Below are 20,765 nucleotides of genomic sequence, written 5' to 3' on the forward strand. Positions count from 1 at the left end.
ACAGCATATTGTGATTGAACACCAATCAATTTGAAACTTTAGTTTTTCTAGGAAAAAGTAGCAAGATCAATTCAAGAAGAAATAGAAAATCTGAGAAAATCAGTAAATAGAGATTCTGAATCACTGATCAGATATCTACCCTCCCCCAATCCTGGCAAGGACATTAGGCCTGGATACTTTTAAAGATCAGTTTTATAAGACCTTTGCGGAGCCAGTGATCCCTATCACATTCAGACTCTCTTAGAAGATGAGAAAAGTGGCCACTACCCAACTCATTTTATGAGAGTAATACTATTTTAAGATGAATATGAGAAAATAAAATGAGCAATCTGTTTACTTAGAAACATAGATGGAGAGATCTTAAAAATTGTGTGTGTATGAATAATGCATTTTCTGACAACATGGTAAATGAAGTGCCTACTAATGCCAGCTGAAAATAACTAAAACATTGGTAAAATATAAAAATCAGTATCTTAAATGTAGCTGTGAAGTAACAAAAGTAAGGAATATGCAAGCCAAGGACTGAGTGAATACAGAAGTTAAATGAACAAAAGGAAAATTCATCAGAACTCTAAAGCTGACTTTTACCTTGCAGTGTTGTGTAGAAGTAGCTAACTTTGAGTATAGTTACTCAAGCCTGGGTCCTTGAAGTGAAGCCTAGGGCCTGCCGTGTGTCTCATAGGAGATTCTGTACACATACTCTCACGCACGCACACACACTAATAGGTCAGTCTTCGAAGGGCTACCTCTAGAGTGAACTAGAACTAAATCTCGTTCATAAGGAAAACTGCCTGTCTTGGTCCCTGCTACCGAGCCAATAAATGGTGGGATGCAGGTGTTCATAAGTTGCCTTTTATGACATTTACAGCCCAAACTCATAGTAGCTGGGTGGGCTGAAAAAGCTTCAAATTAATAATTTAAAGTGGTTCAGGCCTTGCCTTGTCCCCAGGCATATGAAAGGCAAGCACAGTTTATTTCCCTGAGGAAACTACCTTTATACCATACCTTAAAGAATTTCCATAGACAAGTTCCAAGGAAAATAAGGAGCTTTGCTTAAAGAATCATTACAAGAAAGCCAGAGGAAGGCAGTCAGGAAGAAGGAAGAGAAAAGAATCAGGAAGAACAATGGGCCAGTGGATATGATTGAAGCATTATATGCATATATGAAAATGTCACAGTGAAACCCAATATTTATACACTAATCTTTAAAAACAATTAGTACAAGTTGCTATATACTAGCATGAGACTCAATAGCAGTAATTTCAGACTCATGAAAATTTCTGACACTGAAATAATCACAAACAATAAATAATATATGTCACCCGAAGTGAGAAGTCTGCAAATATTTTTTTAAAAAAACAAGCAACTAGGCAGTTAATAGAAATGAAAACTAAATTTAAAGCTTGGTTGATAGGTTTAATATTAGAGTTTAGACAAAGCTAAACAAAAACCATAAAACAAAATAAGAATTGAAGGAACTATTCAGAATTTGTCTTAGACTAAGAACTGAAACCAATAAAAGAAACACCACCAAGAGAGTAGAATGCAAACTGAAAGGTCCCTCATGCATCTGCTCAGACATACAGAAGAAAAGGAAATTACAGAGCAATGTTTAAAGAAATATTTTTATGAATATTGTAAGACATCACTTAATAGAATCAGGAAGCCAAATGTATCCCAGGGTGGAAAAATTAAAAGAAATCTACATGTTAACAACTAGTGAAGCCCCAGAACATCAAAGACAAAATACCTTAAAATCGGTCAGGGAAAAGATAGATTAGCTCCAAAGGAATAACAAGCTGAATGAAAATAACTGTAAACTAAAATTCTATACTAAAGTATGTGTTTTTTGAGAACAAAGGCATCTTTCCAAAAAAACAAAATCTGGTTTACCAATATTAAAACCTCAAAAAGGAAATTTTAAAGGCTATACATCAGACAATAGAAGAATACAAGTACAGTAAATAAAAGTTTGAAATGCAAAAAGCAAAAACTTTGGTAAACATAATGATGCATTGTAAATTTTCTGTATTAAAATACAGACTAGAATTAGATGATGTAACAGTGGCACATAATTGGAAGTTTACGTAATTGTAATTCAAGTGTGTAAGGTTATTAGTTTTGCAAGTAAATAAAAAATACGGTTTAAATATCAACTCTGATTTAAAAATACATGTCAGACTTTTCTAAGCTGATCATTAATACAATGGTGATAGATATTTGTAACTTCCAAACAAATAGAGGGGAAAGAAAAGAAAAAATGTGTTTAAATAAGCCCTAAAAACTATGGAAGAAGAGACAAAAGAACATAGAAATCTGAAGCCAGTTAAGAAGACAATAACAAATCCAAACATCTGTAGCTACACTGAATGTAAGCAGATAACAATTGTCAAATTAAGTTACAGAATCCGAGATATTTACTGGTGACATCTAAACATAAGGAAATAGAAATGTTGAAAGCTGAAGGTCATAACAAATCCAGGTGGTCTGTGTACCCTTCAGCCAGTGTCAGGATGTGGAGAAGTAGCTCAGTGAAGAACAGCTGCTCCTGAGAGCCTAGTGGTTTCCTGATCATCTTCAGCTCTCTGGATTAACTCCTTAGGCTTCCAGACCAAAGTACTGTACAGACCCCTCTGCAAAGCCTGGGTTCCAGCTCCCACCCCGCTCACCCTACCAGGTCAGCACCTCTGTTCAGCCTGTAAATGTTCTTCTCTGATCAACAGCAGCTTTTGAGACAAAAGTAACTCTGGAGCTACGCTCTCTCTTTGGATTGTAATCCTCTTCTGACCTTGATCAGATACTTCTTCACTATGTTGTTAGGTCTGTGGGGCATATAAAAGGACAGTTTCCCCATATTTAATCTGACACCTTTACTTTAGAGACGTAGACAAAGTCAGTGTGTATGACCTAGCCTTCTATTATCAGAAAGGGAAATCCTTAACTCCTAACTTCCTCAGAGTCCATCCACATGGTGTGTTAAGTACATGCTTTATTGCCTCACCTAATTGTCTTTTATGTTTGTTTGTTTGTTTGTTTGTTTGTTTTGGTACCAGGAGTTGAACTCAGGACCTTGCACTTGCCAGGCAGGTGCTTATGCTGCTGAGCTATGTCCTGGCCCCTAATTGTCTTTTGAATATGGAGAATAGATTCTATTACTTGTATATACCTCTTGGTAGCACCATATTGTGCCATAAACTGGCGGTCAGTAAATTATTAAGTGAATGGAATTTATCTTAGCTTGACAGTATACAAAGCAGTTTAAATAGATGTGTATTTCAATAGTGCCTTCTATTTAAAGCATGTATTGATTGGTATACTTTCAAAAATGGTTTTTTTAAACATAAAATGTAGAAAAAGACAGGTTTAAAAGTTTAAGAGACTAGTGAACATTTGAACATTTGCAATTTAACCTTTATATGACTCCAGATTTGTCAGATTTAGGAATTCTTAGGCTGAGTCAGTCTTGATATTTATAAATGAGAGAGGAGGCGGCATTTATAAGTTGAGACAGAATGCTGATTAAATAGAGAAAGTATTTCCATTAAATCCTTTACCCAAAGACTTGTATATTACTAAACAGGATGAAGGCTTCTCCCCACTCCTTGGCTGGTCATTAGTGCCTCATGTAGTGTTACCACTTCCTGTGTATAGTCACCCAGTGCTGGCACAATCCTATTCAACTGGCTTCTGTTTAGTAAAATTACATATAATACTTCAATTGATTTCTTACTCTAAATTGCTGTGTGATTTCATATATTATTAGGTTCACAATATTTTCTGACTCACGTTGCAGTTTTTTTGCCCTAAGTAATATATGAAATTTTTTTTAAATAGAAGATTTTCTAAGTAGCAACTTCTGGTTTTTTATTTCTAGCTCTTTTTATTTCACCAGAGGATAACTTCTGCATGATTTCAATTCTTTAAAATTTATTAAATTTGCTTTTTTATATTTGTTTTAGCTCCTTACTAATTTCTTTGTTTTGTCAATGTTGAGAGATACATAATACCCACTTTGATTCTAAATTTGTCTGCTTCTTCTTGTACTTTCAGGTTTTGCTTTAAATAGAGAATTTTTTAGGTTCACTCAATTTAGGACTGCTGTGTGTTCCTGGTGATTGAGTCACATACCACGATGAAAAGTCTCTCTTTATTCCCATACTGCTTTTTGCATTTGCATGAATAACACAGCCATACCAACTTTTCTTTTGCCAAGAGTTTCCATGATGTATCTTTTTCATCCTTTTATGTTGAGTCTCTTTTATCCTCATATTTCAAAATCTCTTGTAAAAGTGTACAGTTTGGATTTTTTAATCTATCCTGTCTATCCTGACAATCTTTTATCTTTTGAATAAATCTTTTAGTCCGTTTACTTTTAAAGTACTATTGTTGCCTTTAGATCAACCATTTTCTTAGTACTTTCTTTTTGACCTTTTTAAAACTTGCTTCTTCCCTTTCAAACCTTTTCATTTATTATAGGCAAATGTAAATAAAACTCTATTCCTCTGCTTGACAAATTAACCTCAGTAAAATTTCTAACTCCATTCTCCCCAGTAACCTAGTAAAAGATACATATCAATAATATCACAAAGCAACGTTGCTTATGTTGAAAATGATCTCTGCTGATAAATTGCATCTATGCTGGAAAAAGGCAAATATCTAATGAGGAAAACATACTTGGAGCTTGTGTGAGCTCTGTGACTCTTATATTGGGCATGCCATTCATGGGGACCCAGGAAGCTGTATCTGCTTTGGTGTATTAAGAGAATTTGGCTCCTGTAAGACGTAAGACTTTTTAAGCAGGGCATCTGCCACAGCCACCCAATAGAGAGCTCACCTGCTTGCACCTGACCTGTCATTTGACCTCTGCGTGCTCTTGCAAGTGCCTTGCACTTCCTGGTGGCAAGCTCTGTTCCTGTCCTTCCAAAGAGATTGGTGCCAGATATTGCCTGTGAGTCTTTTGGATCAGAATGTTTAGTTAAGCCTAAAAAGGCACCTCCCCACACCTCTCCCAGCATTATGATTATTTCTGTTATTCCATTTGTTCCCTTTATTATTTTAGAAGATTTATATCATAATATTATCTTGGTGGTTAACTTGACCTATTACAGTATTATTCTTTTTTTTTTTTTTTTTTTTTTTTTTTTTTTTTTGGTACCGGCGATTGAACTCATGACCTCACACTTGCCAAGCAGGCACTTGCACCATTGAGCTAAATCTCCAGCCCTACAGTATTATTCTTGAATATCGATAATTAATATTACTTGAAACTTTTATCTTCTTCCTGGGCAATGCAAGGCAAATCAAACATCCTAATTTCATTTATCAAAACTTATATTGGTCAGGTATTTTAACTTATATGTAAAAATGCATGTATCACATCATATATTTAAAATATATACTTAAGGCAAGTATTTATTATTATTATGACACATAGTATCTATTTAGATTTATTGTCGTTTATCATTTATTTCTTTTTCTTCTATTATTGATCTTTCACTTGGGATCATTTTCTTTTGCTTGAACTCTGCCCTGTTGTAGTTGAAATCTCATAGTAACAGATTCTGCTTTTGTTGACCCAAAAATATTTTTATATGGTTTTCATTCTTGAAGAATATCTTTGCTTATGTGAAATCCTATGTTAACATTTCTTTTAGCATTTCAAAGATAGTACTTCTATGCCTCTTACTGTCCTTCCTTTCCATCTCTTTGTCTCTGTGCTTCATTCTAGGAAATTGCTTCTTATCTATCTTCTAGTTCATTTGATATTTTTCTAACCATTTCTGAATTACCCTTTTACTGATCTCCTGAGTTCTTAATTTCCATTTTTGTGTTTTTTCAATCCTGGATTTTCCACTTGCTCTATTGTTTGTTTGTTTGTTTTTTGGTAGTTTCTGGTTCCATACAAAATCCTCAGTATTGTCTCTATCATCTTAAATATGGTAAGGTATTTTCATGTCTGTATCTGATACCAGTATCTAGATGCCTGCATGTCTGTCTGTTTTCTGTTTTGTTGTTGTTGTTGTTATTTTTAATTCAGGTTGTCTTTTCCCCTAATATGTCTAGATCTTGGGTTTTTTGCTGTTGTTCCAAGAAGTATATTTTTAAATGATGGTGCCCAAGTTTATGCCATTTTTTTCCCATGAAAGATTAATATTTGTTTTTTCTGAGCACTTAATCAGCATTATTATTACAAATAGGCTTTTCCAGTTTCAAGGTCTGAGGTTATTCAGAGTTGAACTATGGGCCTTGCAAGGAAATGCCTGCTTCTGATTTATCTGTGGTTTTGACTCGTGTGAATTTCTGCTTTTCAACCCTTTCGTCTCTTTCCTACCAGAACCATTATTTAGATCCTATCCACTGCTTCTGGAGTTAGCAAGTCTCAACCCAGAGTATTCCTCCATGATATTCTGACTTTCTTGGATTCCAGCTTAGAAGTTCTCCACTGTCTTGTTAATTCTCCAGTATCTTAAGGCAAATGTTTTTATATTTTGCCAACCTATTCTAGTTATACCTAGCATGAGTATTGGTTTAAATTGTATAATCTTTCATTACTCAAAGTGGAAAGCCTATCCACTATTTCATTAATTAACTTGTCTCAGCCTCCCAAATAGCTGGAATTACAAGCAACTGACACCCATTGTTATTTTTTATAGAATTCTACTTTGCATTATATAATAATATTGATCCTCCATTTAGATATACAGGAATTGGAAGTTTAAGCCAAGGACTGGTGTTCCACAATAGGAAGGGTTGTTCCCTTTTTGTCCCTTGATGTAAAACATTAAAATGTAGCACTTGGGGCAACAACAGTTTATTGTTCAGTGAATTTACTGAGCATTTGTTTTGCTGGAGTCACCAACCAGGCCAGGCAACAGGGACTGGCTAGTCTAAGATTTTCTCACCTATGGCATGGCTGGATGACCAGGCATCTTTCTTCATGTCATGTTTAGTCCTGAGCTTCTTTACATGCTCAAAGAAGTAATTTATAAGAGGAACAATCAGAAAAGGCAGGTCTCCAGAATTGTCACTTCTGTCATACTGTCTTGATAAAAAAAAAAGTTAGAAAGCCAGCCTAGACTCAAGAATGGGGTGGAACCTCTACCTCCTATGGGGAAAGACTGTAAATATCATGATTATCCTTTTCATTCTCTCACATTTTTTAGAAAGGACAGTTGCAAGAGGCAGAAGAATAATTCCTCATCGCAGCACCATCTTAGTATCCTACAATTTAGTTCTCTCTGGTACTACTCAGTTAGTGTCACATCCAGCAAGTTAAAGAGCAAAGTCCCCTTGACTTCAGATTCATGTGGGCACAAATTTAGAGGTTGGCATGACTCCCCTTCAGGCATGACAGTTGGCTAGAATGGTTCACAGGAGTGAAGCAAATGCTGCAGTTTTAATAACAGCTTTTTTCTAAAAGATGAAAGTAAAATACTAGGGGGAGCAACACATAGGGTGGCGAGGCTTGTGGCTTCTGTCCCTATGGGTTCAGGCTAGGCATCCTACCTATATATTTAGTGCTCACCATCCAGGTAGCTCCTCCAAACCTCAATGTCCTGAGTTTTTATTAGGGTTTTCTTACATAGGCATGATTGATTAAATCATTGGCCATATAGGTGAACTCAGACACTATATATTTTTATTAGAATTATACCTTTAATACTTTATTATACCAAAGCCCTCCCAGGAAGTCCAGAATCTGTGAACCTATTACATTACACAGTACAGTAGAATTAAGGTTGCAGATGGAGTTAAGGCTGTTAATCAAAAGACCCTAGAATGAGGGATTATCCTGGATTATCCAGGTGAGTCCTATGTAATCACAAGAGTCCTTCGGGGAAAAACAAGGGGAACAGAAGAATCAGAACCAGACAGGTGGCATCATGAGAGGGACTCAACTGGACATTGTTAGCTTTAAGGATCAAAGGAAGTTCCAAGCCCAAGAGTGTGTACAACACTATGGAAAAGATAAGAAAGCAGGTTATCCCTTAGATCCTTCTGACACCTTGATTTTAGATCGTTGAGATCCATTTCAGGCTTCTTTCTTCCAAAGCTGTAAGATAATGAAATTGTGCTGTTTTAAATTGCTAGGTCTGTGGTAATCTGCATGGCAGCAATAGGCAGCTAATACAATTATATTACTTTTTTTTTTTTTTTTTAATCCGTACTGGGGATCGAACTCACGACCGCCTGCTTGCAAGGCAGGTGCTTATGCCGCTGAGCTAAATCCGCAGCCCAGCTAATACAATTGGACTTACATTAAAAAAGAGAATGATACTACTTTTTACCTTGTAAGGAACATGATAAGTATACGATTGCACCTTCATTTTTAGATGTAAAAAACTGTTATTCTGTTCAAAATGTAAATCAATTCACCTTCTTCAAATCTTTCCTACTTCTTAAATTATTTGCTACCCTTTGCCACATCAAGCTCTCTATGGTGCACCAAACTGCCTGATTTGACTCCCAAAGTCTGTATGTCTTAGAGTGCATCTATATGTCTATGCGTAGCAAAGTCAGGAGAAACTCTGTATACTAATAAGTAGGATATATTTATCTCATGGATTTATCCAGTGATAATTTATTCATTATTCTCAGTGTCCCAGGATCTATGCCAAATATGATTTTATATTTAACGTGATTTATGATCTAATGCATGGTACAAAACTTAATTGGCACAGAGGGGAGAATTGCTAGCTAGGCTGTTTCATAGAATCACTGAAGCCTCCAGGTGGCTTTTATAATTTCTTGACTTACCATAAAGTTTAATCTCTTTTTCAAAAATATAAATTAATGCAATGATGATGAAAATAGTAATAATTTCTGATACTTAGGGAACAAGTCATATGCACCTGAACTGCCCTTAATATTTTTCATTCTTCGTTGTATTTGATTTTTATTTACCACAGTTGCTGCTTTTCCTTTTGAATTATTCCTTCGATAACTTTAATTATGTTTCCTTAAATACACAAAAACTTGGTGTTTACATGTCTCAGTTCTTTACTTTCTAGTTATAGCCCTTCTGCTATTTCTGATGAATTCTAAATCATAGTAAAATGAAAACATAGCTGGGGATATGGGAACTTCTGACCTCGAATAGAGAGAGAAAGGGAGAATAACTATTTATTCACAAGTGTATGCCTGAGAAATCAGAGGCACTGAGCTTCATTTGGTATAATTAACTCTAATTAGATGTTAGTGCTCCTAGTCAGGGAATTTTCTCCAGTGAAACTTACCATTTACTGATTTGTTTCTTTAGGAACCATATTATGTACGTTGTATCAAACCCAATGACAAAAAGTCCCCTCAGATATTCGATGAAGAACGCTGTCGGCATCAAGTAGAATACCTTGGGCTCCTGGAAAATGTGAGAGTCCGTCGGGCTGGGTTTGCCTTCCGCCAGACCTACGAGAAGTTTCTTCACAGGTGAGAGTAGACTAAGCAAAGAAGCCTAATGGCACATAGAGAGTTACAAGGTCCTGCTCACGTATGACAGTGCATCAGCACCTATGAGGCCAGAATATTTGCTGAGAAAACAGGAGAGTTGAATAAATTGCAAATATGAGATACTGTCTAAGAGTCAGGAGGAGTCCCTTAGTGCTTATTTGAACATGTGGGGGGAATGTGGGCATTACAGCACAATCGAACATGAATTTGTAGTCACATCCAAGCTGGACTCTCGGCTGTGTCACTTACTTGCTCAATGATGTTAGTCTAGAAGTTCAGTTTCTTTGATTCTGTTTCTGCATCTGCAAAATGAGTATAATAATACTTGATAGGCCTGTTGCTGTGGTGATTAAATTAACCTAAATAAAAAGCCTAGGTTCCTGGTATATAACAGCTACAATACTCAATTAATGCTGCTTATCATTACTGGTGTTAGTAATTATCATAAAAATAGAATATTATTCAGTTAAGTGTGGAAGCGCTGAGGTCAGTTCTTCTGGTCTGAATCCTGGTTTGACCATTTTCTAATCATATGACCTTGGTCAACTCACATAACCTTTCTATGCCTTGCTTTCCTTAGGTGGGAACTAAGGATATAGTAGTAGCTTCCTTGAAGGATTACTAGATATAAGGAAACCATATCTCTCCCTTCAACCCTTCTTCCCCTTCTAATTTACAGAAGATAAATTCTGTTCATTTTGGAAACTATTTCTTTATTTTGTTTGTTTATTTATTTATTTATTTTTGGTACCAGGGATCAAATGCACAATCTTGTGCTTCCCAGGATGGTGCTTACTAAGCTGAATCCCCAGCCCAATTTTAAAATATTTTATGAAACATTTTCTACATTTTGGACCATAGATTCTGTCAAATACAATGAATAAACTCATAAAATAAAGATGAGAAAAATGCAGAAAATTCTAACATTTTAGATGGTTGGTCCAAAGAATCTCTGAAGAGATAACAATTAAGGGAGAAGCCAGGTGTACAAAGTTCAGTGAAATCAGAGAGTCGAACAAAGCTGAACGTGGTGGCACACAGAGGCTGAGGCAGGAAGATTGCTGTAAGTTCAAGGCCAGTCTAGGTTATATAATGAGTTCCAGGCCAGCCTGAACTATAGCTAAGCCTTGTCTTTAAAAAAAAAGATGGCACTTTGGGTATCTAATGTAGTCCTTGTGATAGGAGGGCACTGAGTGAGGATATGGGGTAAGAAAAGAGCAAAACATGGATGGGGACCACATCATGTTGAGCTTTATACTCAGCCTGAACCATTCAGGTTTTGGCTAAGTCTGGTTAAAAAGCCATTGGTAGATTTTTAACCATGGAGTGGCAGTCTTACAGATTATCTTGAAGCAGTCATTACAACTCCTGTGTGAACCCAAACCAGGGAAACATTTAGGGATGCTCTTACTAGAATCCAGGAAAGGTAGCTTTAAAATGATGTCTTCACAAGGGATTACTGTAGACATAAAGAGTAGAGGACAGAGTCAGGACACAAAGTGTAAGGGGTAGAGTTGACAGGATGACAAGACTTGCTCTTGGATGGGTTGGCTGTGAAGAGAGAAGTGAATAGGAATTAACAGTGACAACAGACTTGTGCTTATCGTCTAAGTGAACATGGTACCCTTTGCTGACATGAAGTCACGGAAGAGAAGTTTGAAGAGGAATGGAAACAAGGATGGAATCAGGTTGTTCTCTTGACTGTGTTAACTGTGAGCTGCTTACTAAGCATCTAGTGGAAATACTAAGTAAGCTATTGACGTGTTTTCTGGAGCTCTGGAAAAAAGTCTGCAGAAAAGAGATTTTGGAGTCATTGGTATGTAGATAACATTCAAAGCTTTAGGATTGAATTAAAAGGAGGTGGCCCATGGCAGTATTTAGGGTTCCTGGTCTGACAGAAAGAAACTATCAAAGAAAAGAGAAGGCAGCTGGTGAGGTAGAAAGAAACCAAAAGAGAGTATGTCACAGAAGCCAAGAGAAGATGATGTTTTCAGAGGAAACGTGTTGTTCATGTGTCAAGTGTTGCTGTGTAACTAAGAAAAACAGAAGCTTATGCTCTAGGCTTGGCAACATAGAGGTCAAAGGGGAAAGTGGCAGAGCCTTATTTGGACAGAATGGGAAGGAGAAATGCGAAATGAGATCCCTACAACAACTCAAGAAATTTTGCTGTGCATGAGAAAACCTGGAAACAGTCACTGGACACGGATTAAGATCAGAAGATAGTAGGAAATGTAGGCAAGGATGATTCACAAAAGAGGGAGAAAACCCATGACCCAGGAGAGAAGGGAGATACAGTAATTAACAATAATATAATCCTGGAGATAACAAGAAGGGATGGAATCCCAAGCACATAGGAGCAAGGACAGTACCCATAACAACAGGACACTAGGCAGAGGACACAAATACAGATCAAGAAAGTTCGAAGCTTCAGTGAAGGGAAAGATGAAAATGTTCGATCTCTTTTGTGTTCTCAATGAAGTCTGAGGCAAGCTCATGAGCTGTAGAGTGAGTGGTAGGAAAGGTGGTGTAGAAGGCTTGGAGGAAAAAGTGGAAACTGTTGTAGTGAATGGGAAAGCACAAGTTTGTTTAAAAGGATTGAGGTCAGTGAGAACTGAATGTCCATTTGCCAGATGAATTTATAAATATAAGACCACCTGGTATTGACAGGTTTCTCCACTATTATTCAGCAACTTATGTGCAGAAGTAAGAATTCATGGTATATGGATATCCTTAAATGGAGAGAATAAAGCTCCATAGCATAATATCCTGGAAAATTGAAATTTAATTTTATACTAATCTAATGGTTGTGTTCAAAATGTGACCATTTTGCCTATTGAAATCATACAATCATTTAACTTTTTATATTGCAACTATATAGTAGGAATGTTTTCATGAGTAGAGATATGTTCATCTAAGTCTTAATTACAAACAGTGTCAAGTCATATCATTAGAAAGATTACTAGTCTATCATTTGTGCTAGGAAAATTTGGGCAGTGGTCAGCATCAAATCTATTTTTGTATTGTTGCCTATAGAAAATAAGCAGACATTGAATATTAGAATGAGCACTGTAGAATGTAAATAGAGGATGGGTCTGAACTGAAGATGTGTTTTCATGAGATACAGAAGGAGCCATGCAAGCAATTGAATCACATGAACAGTGAGTAAGCTTGGTGTAGAGGGCACAAGGGATTTTCCAAGTTGTATCTTTACCTACTTTTAACCCCTTTTTGGACTTATTTTACTTTGAATTTGAAAGGTGTTAGTGTGCTATAAATAAGATTAGAAAAATATTTTAATATTCATATAAAAATAGAATAGAAACATGAAGAACCTATGAATTTCAAATCTAGTGTCTGTAATACAAGTTTGGCTTGCCAATTACCACTCTACAACATCCTCAAATAATTCAAAATATTTTATACTTAAAACTAAATGAATGCACAGCCAGGCTATCGGAAAGAAGGATTCTCAATGAACTTTAAAGATGTGAGTTACTTGTGAGTACAATATGAAGCAGATATGAAAACCCAGATGCAACTCAGTGTCACAGGTGTAAGTGAAGACTGAGCTGTGAGAATTGAGCTGCCATCTAAGGAGCCAGACCAGCTGGTTTATCATACCCTGCAGCATCAGGAGGTTTCCATAATGGCCAGGACAAGTGACCACCTCCACAGCCACAAAGGAGGCCCAACCCATCGAAGAGGATTACCAAAAGGAAAGACCGAGAATCGAAGAAAAGCACTGTTCAAACAACGGCCAAGAATTTGCCTGAACTGAAAGACATAAATCTCATTATTAACATTTAATCAAGTAGACAAAAGAGTGGTATCTTCATATTGGAGAAAATGAAATTTATATTTAGAATTATATTGCATGCCAAAATGTCATTCAAGGTGTAAAATAAAAAAATGTTTTATGACACACACCAGAAGTTTGTTACTCATAGATTTTCTCTAAAAAGATCTCCCAGAGGATGTACTTTACTAAAAGAAAGATGAACAAAAGGAAAGCATGGGATACAAAAACAATACAGAAAAAATTAAATCAACAAAAATTTTTGTTAAATCTAATACTAATACTGATTATAAGGAGGGAAAGTCATTAGTAATAATCTAGAACTAAAGCTAACTGGTATTAAGAAGTAGAAATAAGTAAAAACTTATATTCTGCTTATGGAAGGAACTTATACAATGATTAAACAGGAAAAAATAATTTATATGTTTTCAAATTTTCAAGAGAGTTATAATAATAGCCACTTACCCTTTGAATATATACCAGGCACTTTTTTAAGCATTCTGTAAAACTGACAGCCAGTGAAGAGGGTATGTTATCTTCATTTTATAAAGTGAATAATGAAAAATTTTTAAAAGCTTTATTGCATGGAGCCAGGGACTTAGCTCAGTGGTGTAAGCACCTGCCTGGCAAGTGTGAGGTCATGAGTTTGATCCCTGGTACCAAAAACAAAGCAAAACAAAAAAACCTTTATTACAGAAGACACATTGCTATTAACCTCCCTCTGCTCCTTACTCCCTCTGCCTTCAACACACTTATCCCCTTTGTTCTTGCCACTTTCTAGAGCAGTTCTGGAAGTGTCTTTACAAGATGTGATCAAAAGTATGGTGATCCTTGTACTGGGTGCCATCCAAAAGAAACTCAGGCTCGTAACAGTGTGTCCTTGTCCACTTTATTCACTGATTCTAACAGCATGTTACCCACTCTTTCCCAAAGATAAAATGACAGTGAGAGGAACATTTTAAATCAATTCAGGACAATGAATCTAAAGACATTGTAACTAAGTACACACACACAAAAAAAAAAACACTCATAGAACCACTTCAAAAACTACCAAGAATAATGGATAAATGTGTGTAAAGCCAAGAGGAGTATTTTAAGGGGAATTAATGGTAATGTGTCTCTTACTATAATTTTTAATTTAAACATTCACTGTATTTTTGATCACACATCATGTGTAAATAAGGAAACTGAGGCACAGAAAGGATAAATAACTTGCCCTAGGTTATATAGCTCCATGTTTGAACTAAAGCAGTTGGCTCTAGAGCCTGCAGTCTTGAACAGTATATCAGGGGCTGGGGATTGTAGCTGGGGGGTGAGGAAGGTGGAAGTTGGTTCACAATTGAATGTATGGCTTTCCAATCAAAGGGGAAAAGAAAGAAAGCTTAGTCCCCAAGAGAAAACAGAGCAACAAGAAAGCACATCTAGTAGGTGTTCAACCAAAAATTTAGATACAGCTATAATTACAACAAATCTGTTAAACTCAGTCTTCTAAAAATATGCTTTTGGACAGAGATCAATGATTATTTAAGTCAAGGTAAATGATTCTCTAGAGTCATCTGGGATGGTACTAGATAAGACGATGGGATGTGCTTCTTAGGAAATTAGCCTATCCTTAATATGGAGACTGGTTTACCTTCTGCTTCATATAAAATGAATTTACCACGATTGCAAAATTGTCATTTCATTATATTATCATACCAATTGAACAAATTACCAGTTTAATGTGTTGTGAGATAGGTGTTGTGGTATATTGGACCAATGTTTCTAGAAATCGTGAGAAAAGAAAATTTTCTTCTGAGTGAAATTTCGCTTTTAGATTCTGTAGATTTTTTTTTTTTTGAAGCATCCAGCTTTGAATCTAAATTTTCACTTGTCACTTTCCTTTATTTTCATTTCTGTTATTGAAAAAAACAAGAGAGGGGTTTTAGCAAACTGATAACCTTAAAAGTTGCTGAAGCTACCAGAGAGGTCAAGCAAGTTGTCAGAAAGCAGATGAGTGCAGCTTTTTCATTAGCAAGTTTAGGGTGCTGGTTTGCTAGCGAATAGGGGTTATGGCCTGTGCCGGTGGGAAGGAAAGCAGAGTGCCTGTGGGCTGAGCAGGGTTCCAGCTGCCACTGTGTGCCTGATAATACACAGTGTCACTACCCACACTAAAGCTCAAAGTTGGGCTCTTGTTGGGCTCTTGTTGGGCTCTTGTTCTAGTTTTGTGACAAATTTGAGAGGTTTCTGATTTTGCTTCCTTTTTATGTGAGATTATGAAGTTTACATCTGTCTTCATATTAAAATTCTTTCATTTGCCTGGAGTTCTGTCCCTGTCTAGCAAAGTTAGTAGCCTTTTAAAAAATGCATTCCTCTATTTATCCTGCAAATATCTGTTGCCTCGTGCAGTGGCAGGCAATATGATAGGCAACTATATAAAATCTCTGCTTTTGTGATACCCACAGACTGGTAAGGGAGACTGACGTTAAACAGATAAGCCTACAAATCAATATGATTCAAATTATCATGAATGGGACCAAGAAAAAAAATAACACAAAATTGTTTTAGAGAGGGTAGTAGAGTGGGGAGTATTGATGGAGGAAGATCAAGGAAAGACTAAAGTATGAGGATGCAGCCTTTTGAGGACTAAACATTATGCATTCCAGGCATTGGACACAGCATATGCAAGAACTAAGCCAAAAGGAGATGCCACATTACAGAACCCTAACAAAGTCTAGGTGATTGAAGAACGGTAAGGGTGGAAGACAATAGCAAAAGACAAAAATGATTTAAAGCTTTCTTTTAGGATGGATTCTAAAGGAAATTTTAAAAACAACAGCAACAACAACAACAATAAAAACCCTTAGGATTACAGCAAGAAAGATGAGCACAGTTCAATTTTCAATATATTTTGGAGATAAAGTCAGCAAGACATGATGGATTAGAAATAATGGTAGAAAGGTGATGATAGAAAGGTTAAAAATATTCTAAGGATTCTGGCTGTAGTAACTGGGTAGACTGAGAGAGAAAGGACTAAAAGAGAAGTTTAAAATGCCTTCAAGACCTATGTAAACATCTGATCTGTCAGTCTGAAGCTCAGAACTGAGGTTGAGGCCAGGAATAATACCTTATGAACTGAAAACTGTGTTTTCTGTATTTTAAAATATGAATATATTTATGTTTTACATTTTTGTATTTTAAGTAAATTATTTAGAATCAGTGGGCTAGATGCAGTGATGTGGAGAAAGTGTACGTAGAAATCCTGCGTGGGTCCTAGGATACTTCCTCATGGAGGGCACAATGGGAGCCAGATCTACCAGAAAGTGAGGCCCAGAAGGACTACCCAGGAAGCTGAGAGAGAGACATGTCAAGAACAGAGCAAATTAACCGTACCAGGTGCCACTTGGATATCTTAACAAGGAATATGAAGAACTTAAAGATGCTTGAATGTGAAAAACTAGATTCAGACAAATGGGAAAACATCTCATGCTCTTGAGTAGGACTGCACAACATCATACATAAATTTAATGTGTGAAATGGTAAATAAATACATGAAGAAATGTTCAACATCACTGATCATTCTATAGAAATGCAAACTAAAACAACACTGAGGTTCCATCTCCAGAAAGAATGGCAGTCATCAAAAAATCAACAACTAGGGGGCTGGGGATTTAGCTCAGCGGCATAAGCGCCTGCCTTGCAAGCAGCCAGTCGTGAGTTCGATCCCCGGTACCGATAAAAAGGAAAAAGACAAAAAAAAAAAAAAAAAAAAAAGAAATCAACAAATAAGAAATGCTGATGGGGATATGGAGAAAAAAAGAATCCTCCACTGTTGATAGGTGTGAGGACTGGTAAAACCACTGTGGAAATCGGTGTGGAGATTCCTTTAACTAGGATTGGAGGTCCTATTCAATCTAGCTATTCCCCTTCTGAGTGTTTTCCCAGAAGAAGTGAAAATATGCCACAATGATATGTATGCATCCATGTTTATTGCAGCACAATTTGTAATAGCTAAATCTTAGAAACAACACAAATGCCCATCAACTGTGGAATGGATAAAAAAGATGTGGTATTTTTATACAATGGAATATTACTCAGATAATAAAGAAGGATAAACTTGAGGCTTTTATAGGTAAATGGATATAACTTGAGACCACACTCATAAGTGAAATAAACCAGATTCATGTGTATATATATATGATAGAGAGCAATATACTCTTCTCTGTTAATCAAAAAGAATAGTTTGTGCTTCCATTGTTTGATCTTTTTTAATGCCTAAATCTTATAATCTAAGCAACTACTTTGAAGATAACAGTATGCAACATATTAGCTACTGTTAATTTCCTATTATTTTGTTCTGAAATTCTGTAACATCATTTTCACTTTTTTGCTAGTATTTTTGTTTTCAAAATTAAGTAAATTTTAATGTGTGAGAGAAGTAAAACTAGTTATCAAAGAAGTTTTGGAGGTTTGGTGGTTTTTCTTTTTTTCACCTTACTTTGTTGGCTGAGTTCTTTTTTTCCCTAAAATTATAAGATCTAATTCTAAAATTCATATGGAAAAATAGACATGTCAGAATAGCTAGAAAGACCTTTTTAAAAAAATGCAAAATTAAAGTCTTCCAATAGCCCTTATACTTAAAATCATGAGGTACCAATGCACAGATGGATACACAGCTATGAAACAGATTAGAACATTCAGAAATTAACTGAAGAGTGTATGAAAATTGAGCATATGATAGAGATGGGTGTTAAATCACAGGAGGAAGTATGGACTGTTTAATGGTATTAGAATCACTGGATAACTTCATCAAAAATATCAGTAAGTGAGTCAAAGCAGGTGGTGCATGCCAGTAATCCTAACACTTAGGAGGCTGAGGCTGGAGAATCATTGTGAGTTCGAAAACAACCTGAGTTACAAAGTGATCTCAAGGCCAGCCTGAACTGCCTAGGGAGATCTTGTCTCAGAAAGACAAAAATTTCAGATTTAATATAAGAAAAATATTATTTGATATTACTGCATGTATTAAACAACTTTGTATGAAGAGGGAAATCACTATGACAGGCAGTATTCTAACATGGCTGGTACCCTATCACTTGGTATTCATGCCCTATGTACTCCGCAAGTGTAGGCTAAACCTACACTTTTAACAAAATAGAATATGGTAAAATCAGCGGGATGTCACTTCTTAATATGGGGTACAAAAAGTTTGTGACTCTGTAACTTCCATCTTGTACAGCCATGCTCAGGAAGCGAGCCACCTGCCAAGTGGTGATTGCCTTTATGATGCCCATCCAAGGAGCTTTTGCCTGCATATATGTGAAATACAATTAATTTTTGTGTGTTGATCTTATATCTTATATGCACAGCACTGCCTAATTTTATTTCAGTTAAAAGTTTATGTAAAGATCTACTTGATTTCCTTTGAATAGAGGCAGATTGTTCATAAGTACTATCAGTTTTGTTCTTTTCTCACTAATTAATTTCTTGGTCTCAGTGTGCCAGTTCTATATACCAGAATAAAGTAGAGTAGAACTTATGACAGAAACATCCTTATATCTGTTTGTGAAGAGAATGCTTCCGAGATCACCCATTTACATATATAGCACTTGCTGTAAAATTTTGGTAAATAGCCTTGATTAGGTTAAGGAAGTCCCTTCTATCCTGGTTTAATAAGAGTTATTTTCATGAAGTCATATTTTATTGAAGGTTTTTTTTGCATCCTTATCAGGCTAATAAAATTAACTTCTATTAACAGTTTACAAATATTTTGTTTTGTCTTTATCAAACATCTTGAATTTTATTGAATCACTTTTCTGTTGAGATGACCAGGTAGTTTATCTCCCTTAATCTATGCTCTGTTGTTTTTTTCCCAGGTATAAGATGATCTCTGAATTCACCTGGCCCAACCATGACCTTCCTTCAGATAAAGAGGCTGTCAAGAAACTGATAGAGCAATGTGGTTTTCAGGATGACGTAGCTTATGGGAAAACCAAAATTTTCATCCGAACACCCCATACATTGTTTACCTTGGAAGAACTCCGTGCCCAGATGCTTGTAAGGATTGTCCTCTTCCTACAGAAGGTAATTTCATATTTTATGTATAAGGGCTTTCCTTATATTTCAAATTTGGTTAGTGTGTTAATAAGAAAATTTCGTGATCGTATATTCTGTATGTCTATGCATATCTTAGAATGTTTGCTACCTTCACACATGGAAAACTTACCTGATTTTCCAAATTCAAAATTACATTACCCTGAAAATTCTGGAGACATTTTGTCTTCTGGTATTTGAAGTTAAAGAGGTATATGAGCCAATCTGCTTTTCATCTTTCATAACTAACTGTTTTTCCTCTCAACTTAAATGCTTAAAGAAATTTTTTGTCTTTTGCTTCAAAAATGTTGCCACCATGTTCATGATTGCCTCCCTCACCCATCATTACCCCCACAGCCACCACCACGGCCACTTGACATCAGGTATAGCTTGCTAGCTCCGTGTGTCACTAACCTGTACCCATGCTGATTTATCTGTGCAAGACCTCCTTTTACTTCATTCTTGCAGTCATTCCTCTTATCTCCCACCCTTGTTCTCAGTGCTTCTGTGTGAACCATTTTAATGCAGTAGTAATAAATATGTATTAGAAGAAATCATGTACCTCTTCAAGGATGTCCTTCAGATATTTACCAGGAAAAAAGTTGCAGATTAATAGCATTTATATCATACCATTTACCTAATTGATATAAATAATGCCACATTCTGCTTCAGAATCACTACCAGTTTGCACAACCTCTACATCTCTACCAGTGTGATAACTACTATCTGCTACCTAAAGTTTATCGGACTAATTAGTGTACTGATATCATCATTGTTTTATGTTGTATTTTCCTCGTTACTATTGAATTTAAACATTTTATTAAATGCTTGTTTGCTCTTTGTGTTTTCCTGTGAAATGCCTATTCATATCCTTTGTCCATTTTTCTAATGGAGTTGGTACTTTCTTGTTGATTAGTTGGAATTCCTTAAATATTCAAACAACCTTTTATTCACTTTAGACATTATAAATATATCCTGTTATTGTGTAGGCATTTAAGTGAAGTTTATCTGTAATGTTTTATTGAACAAATTCCTTAATTTTGACATAACCATACTCTTAAATTTTTGCATTATAATTTGTGTTTCAGAATTTTGTAAAGTAAGAATTTCCTTATTTCTGTGTCCACACAGATATTAGCATATATTTTAGTCTGTGAATATCCTTTTTACACTTAGGGTTTTAATCCATTTAACATCTACCCATAAGAAAGCACAAGCACTTGCCTGGCAAGCAGAAGATCCTGAATTTGATTCCTGGTACCAAATAAATAAATAAATAAAATTAAAAGAATCCTCCCATAAGTGTGATTTTACATAGGAATTTGGTTTTTCTTTTCCTACATACAATTACCTAGTCTTCTGAGTACCATCTACTAAATATTCTGTCCATTTACCATTGATTATTGGTGTCATTTTATCATGTTAAGTTTGTGTATGTTTTTTTCTGTCT

At 35.8% G+C, this 20,765-nt stretch overlaps 1 protein-coding gene across 4 annotated transcripts in view; it reads left to right on the plus strand.

The window, feature by feature from the left end:
• The window catches only part of Myo1d (myosin ID), a 340,584-nt gene that overhangs the window by 134,321 nt on the left and 185,498 nt on the right, over positions 1-20,765 (plus strand). For all 4 annotated transcript variants that reach the window (XM_063249626.1, XM_063249624.1, XM_063249625.1 and 1 more), the window contains exons 15-16: positions 9,260-9,426; positions 19,099-19,306. In XM_063249626.1, the coding sequence (XP_063105696.1) occupies positions 9,260-9,426; positions 19,099-19,306 (375 nt within the window). The remainder of the gene's footprint in view (positions 1-9,259; positions 9,427-19,098; positions 19,307-20,765) is intronic.

This window comes from Cavia porcellus, unplaced genomic scaffold, assembly GCF_034190915.1.
Source record: "Cavia porcellus strain 051 isolate PalLab524CR breed Dunkin Hartley unplaced genomic scaffold, mCavPor4.1 scaffold_6, whole genome shotgun sequence".
Classification (NCBI taxonomy): Eukaryota; Metazoa; Chordata; class Mammalia; order Rodentia; family Caviidae; genus Cavia; species Cavia porcellus.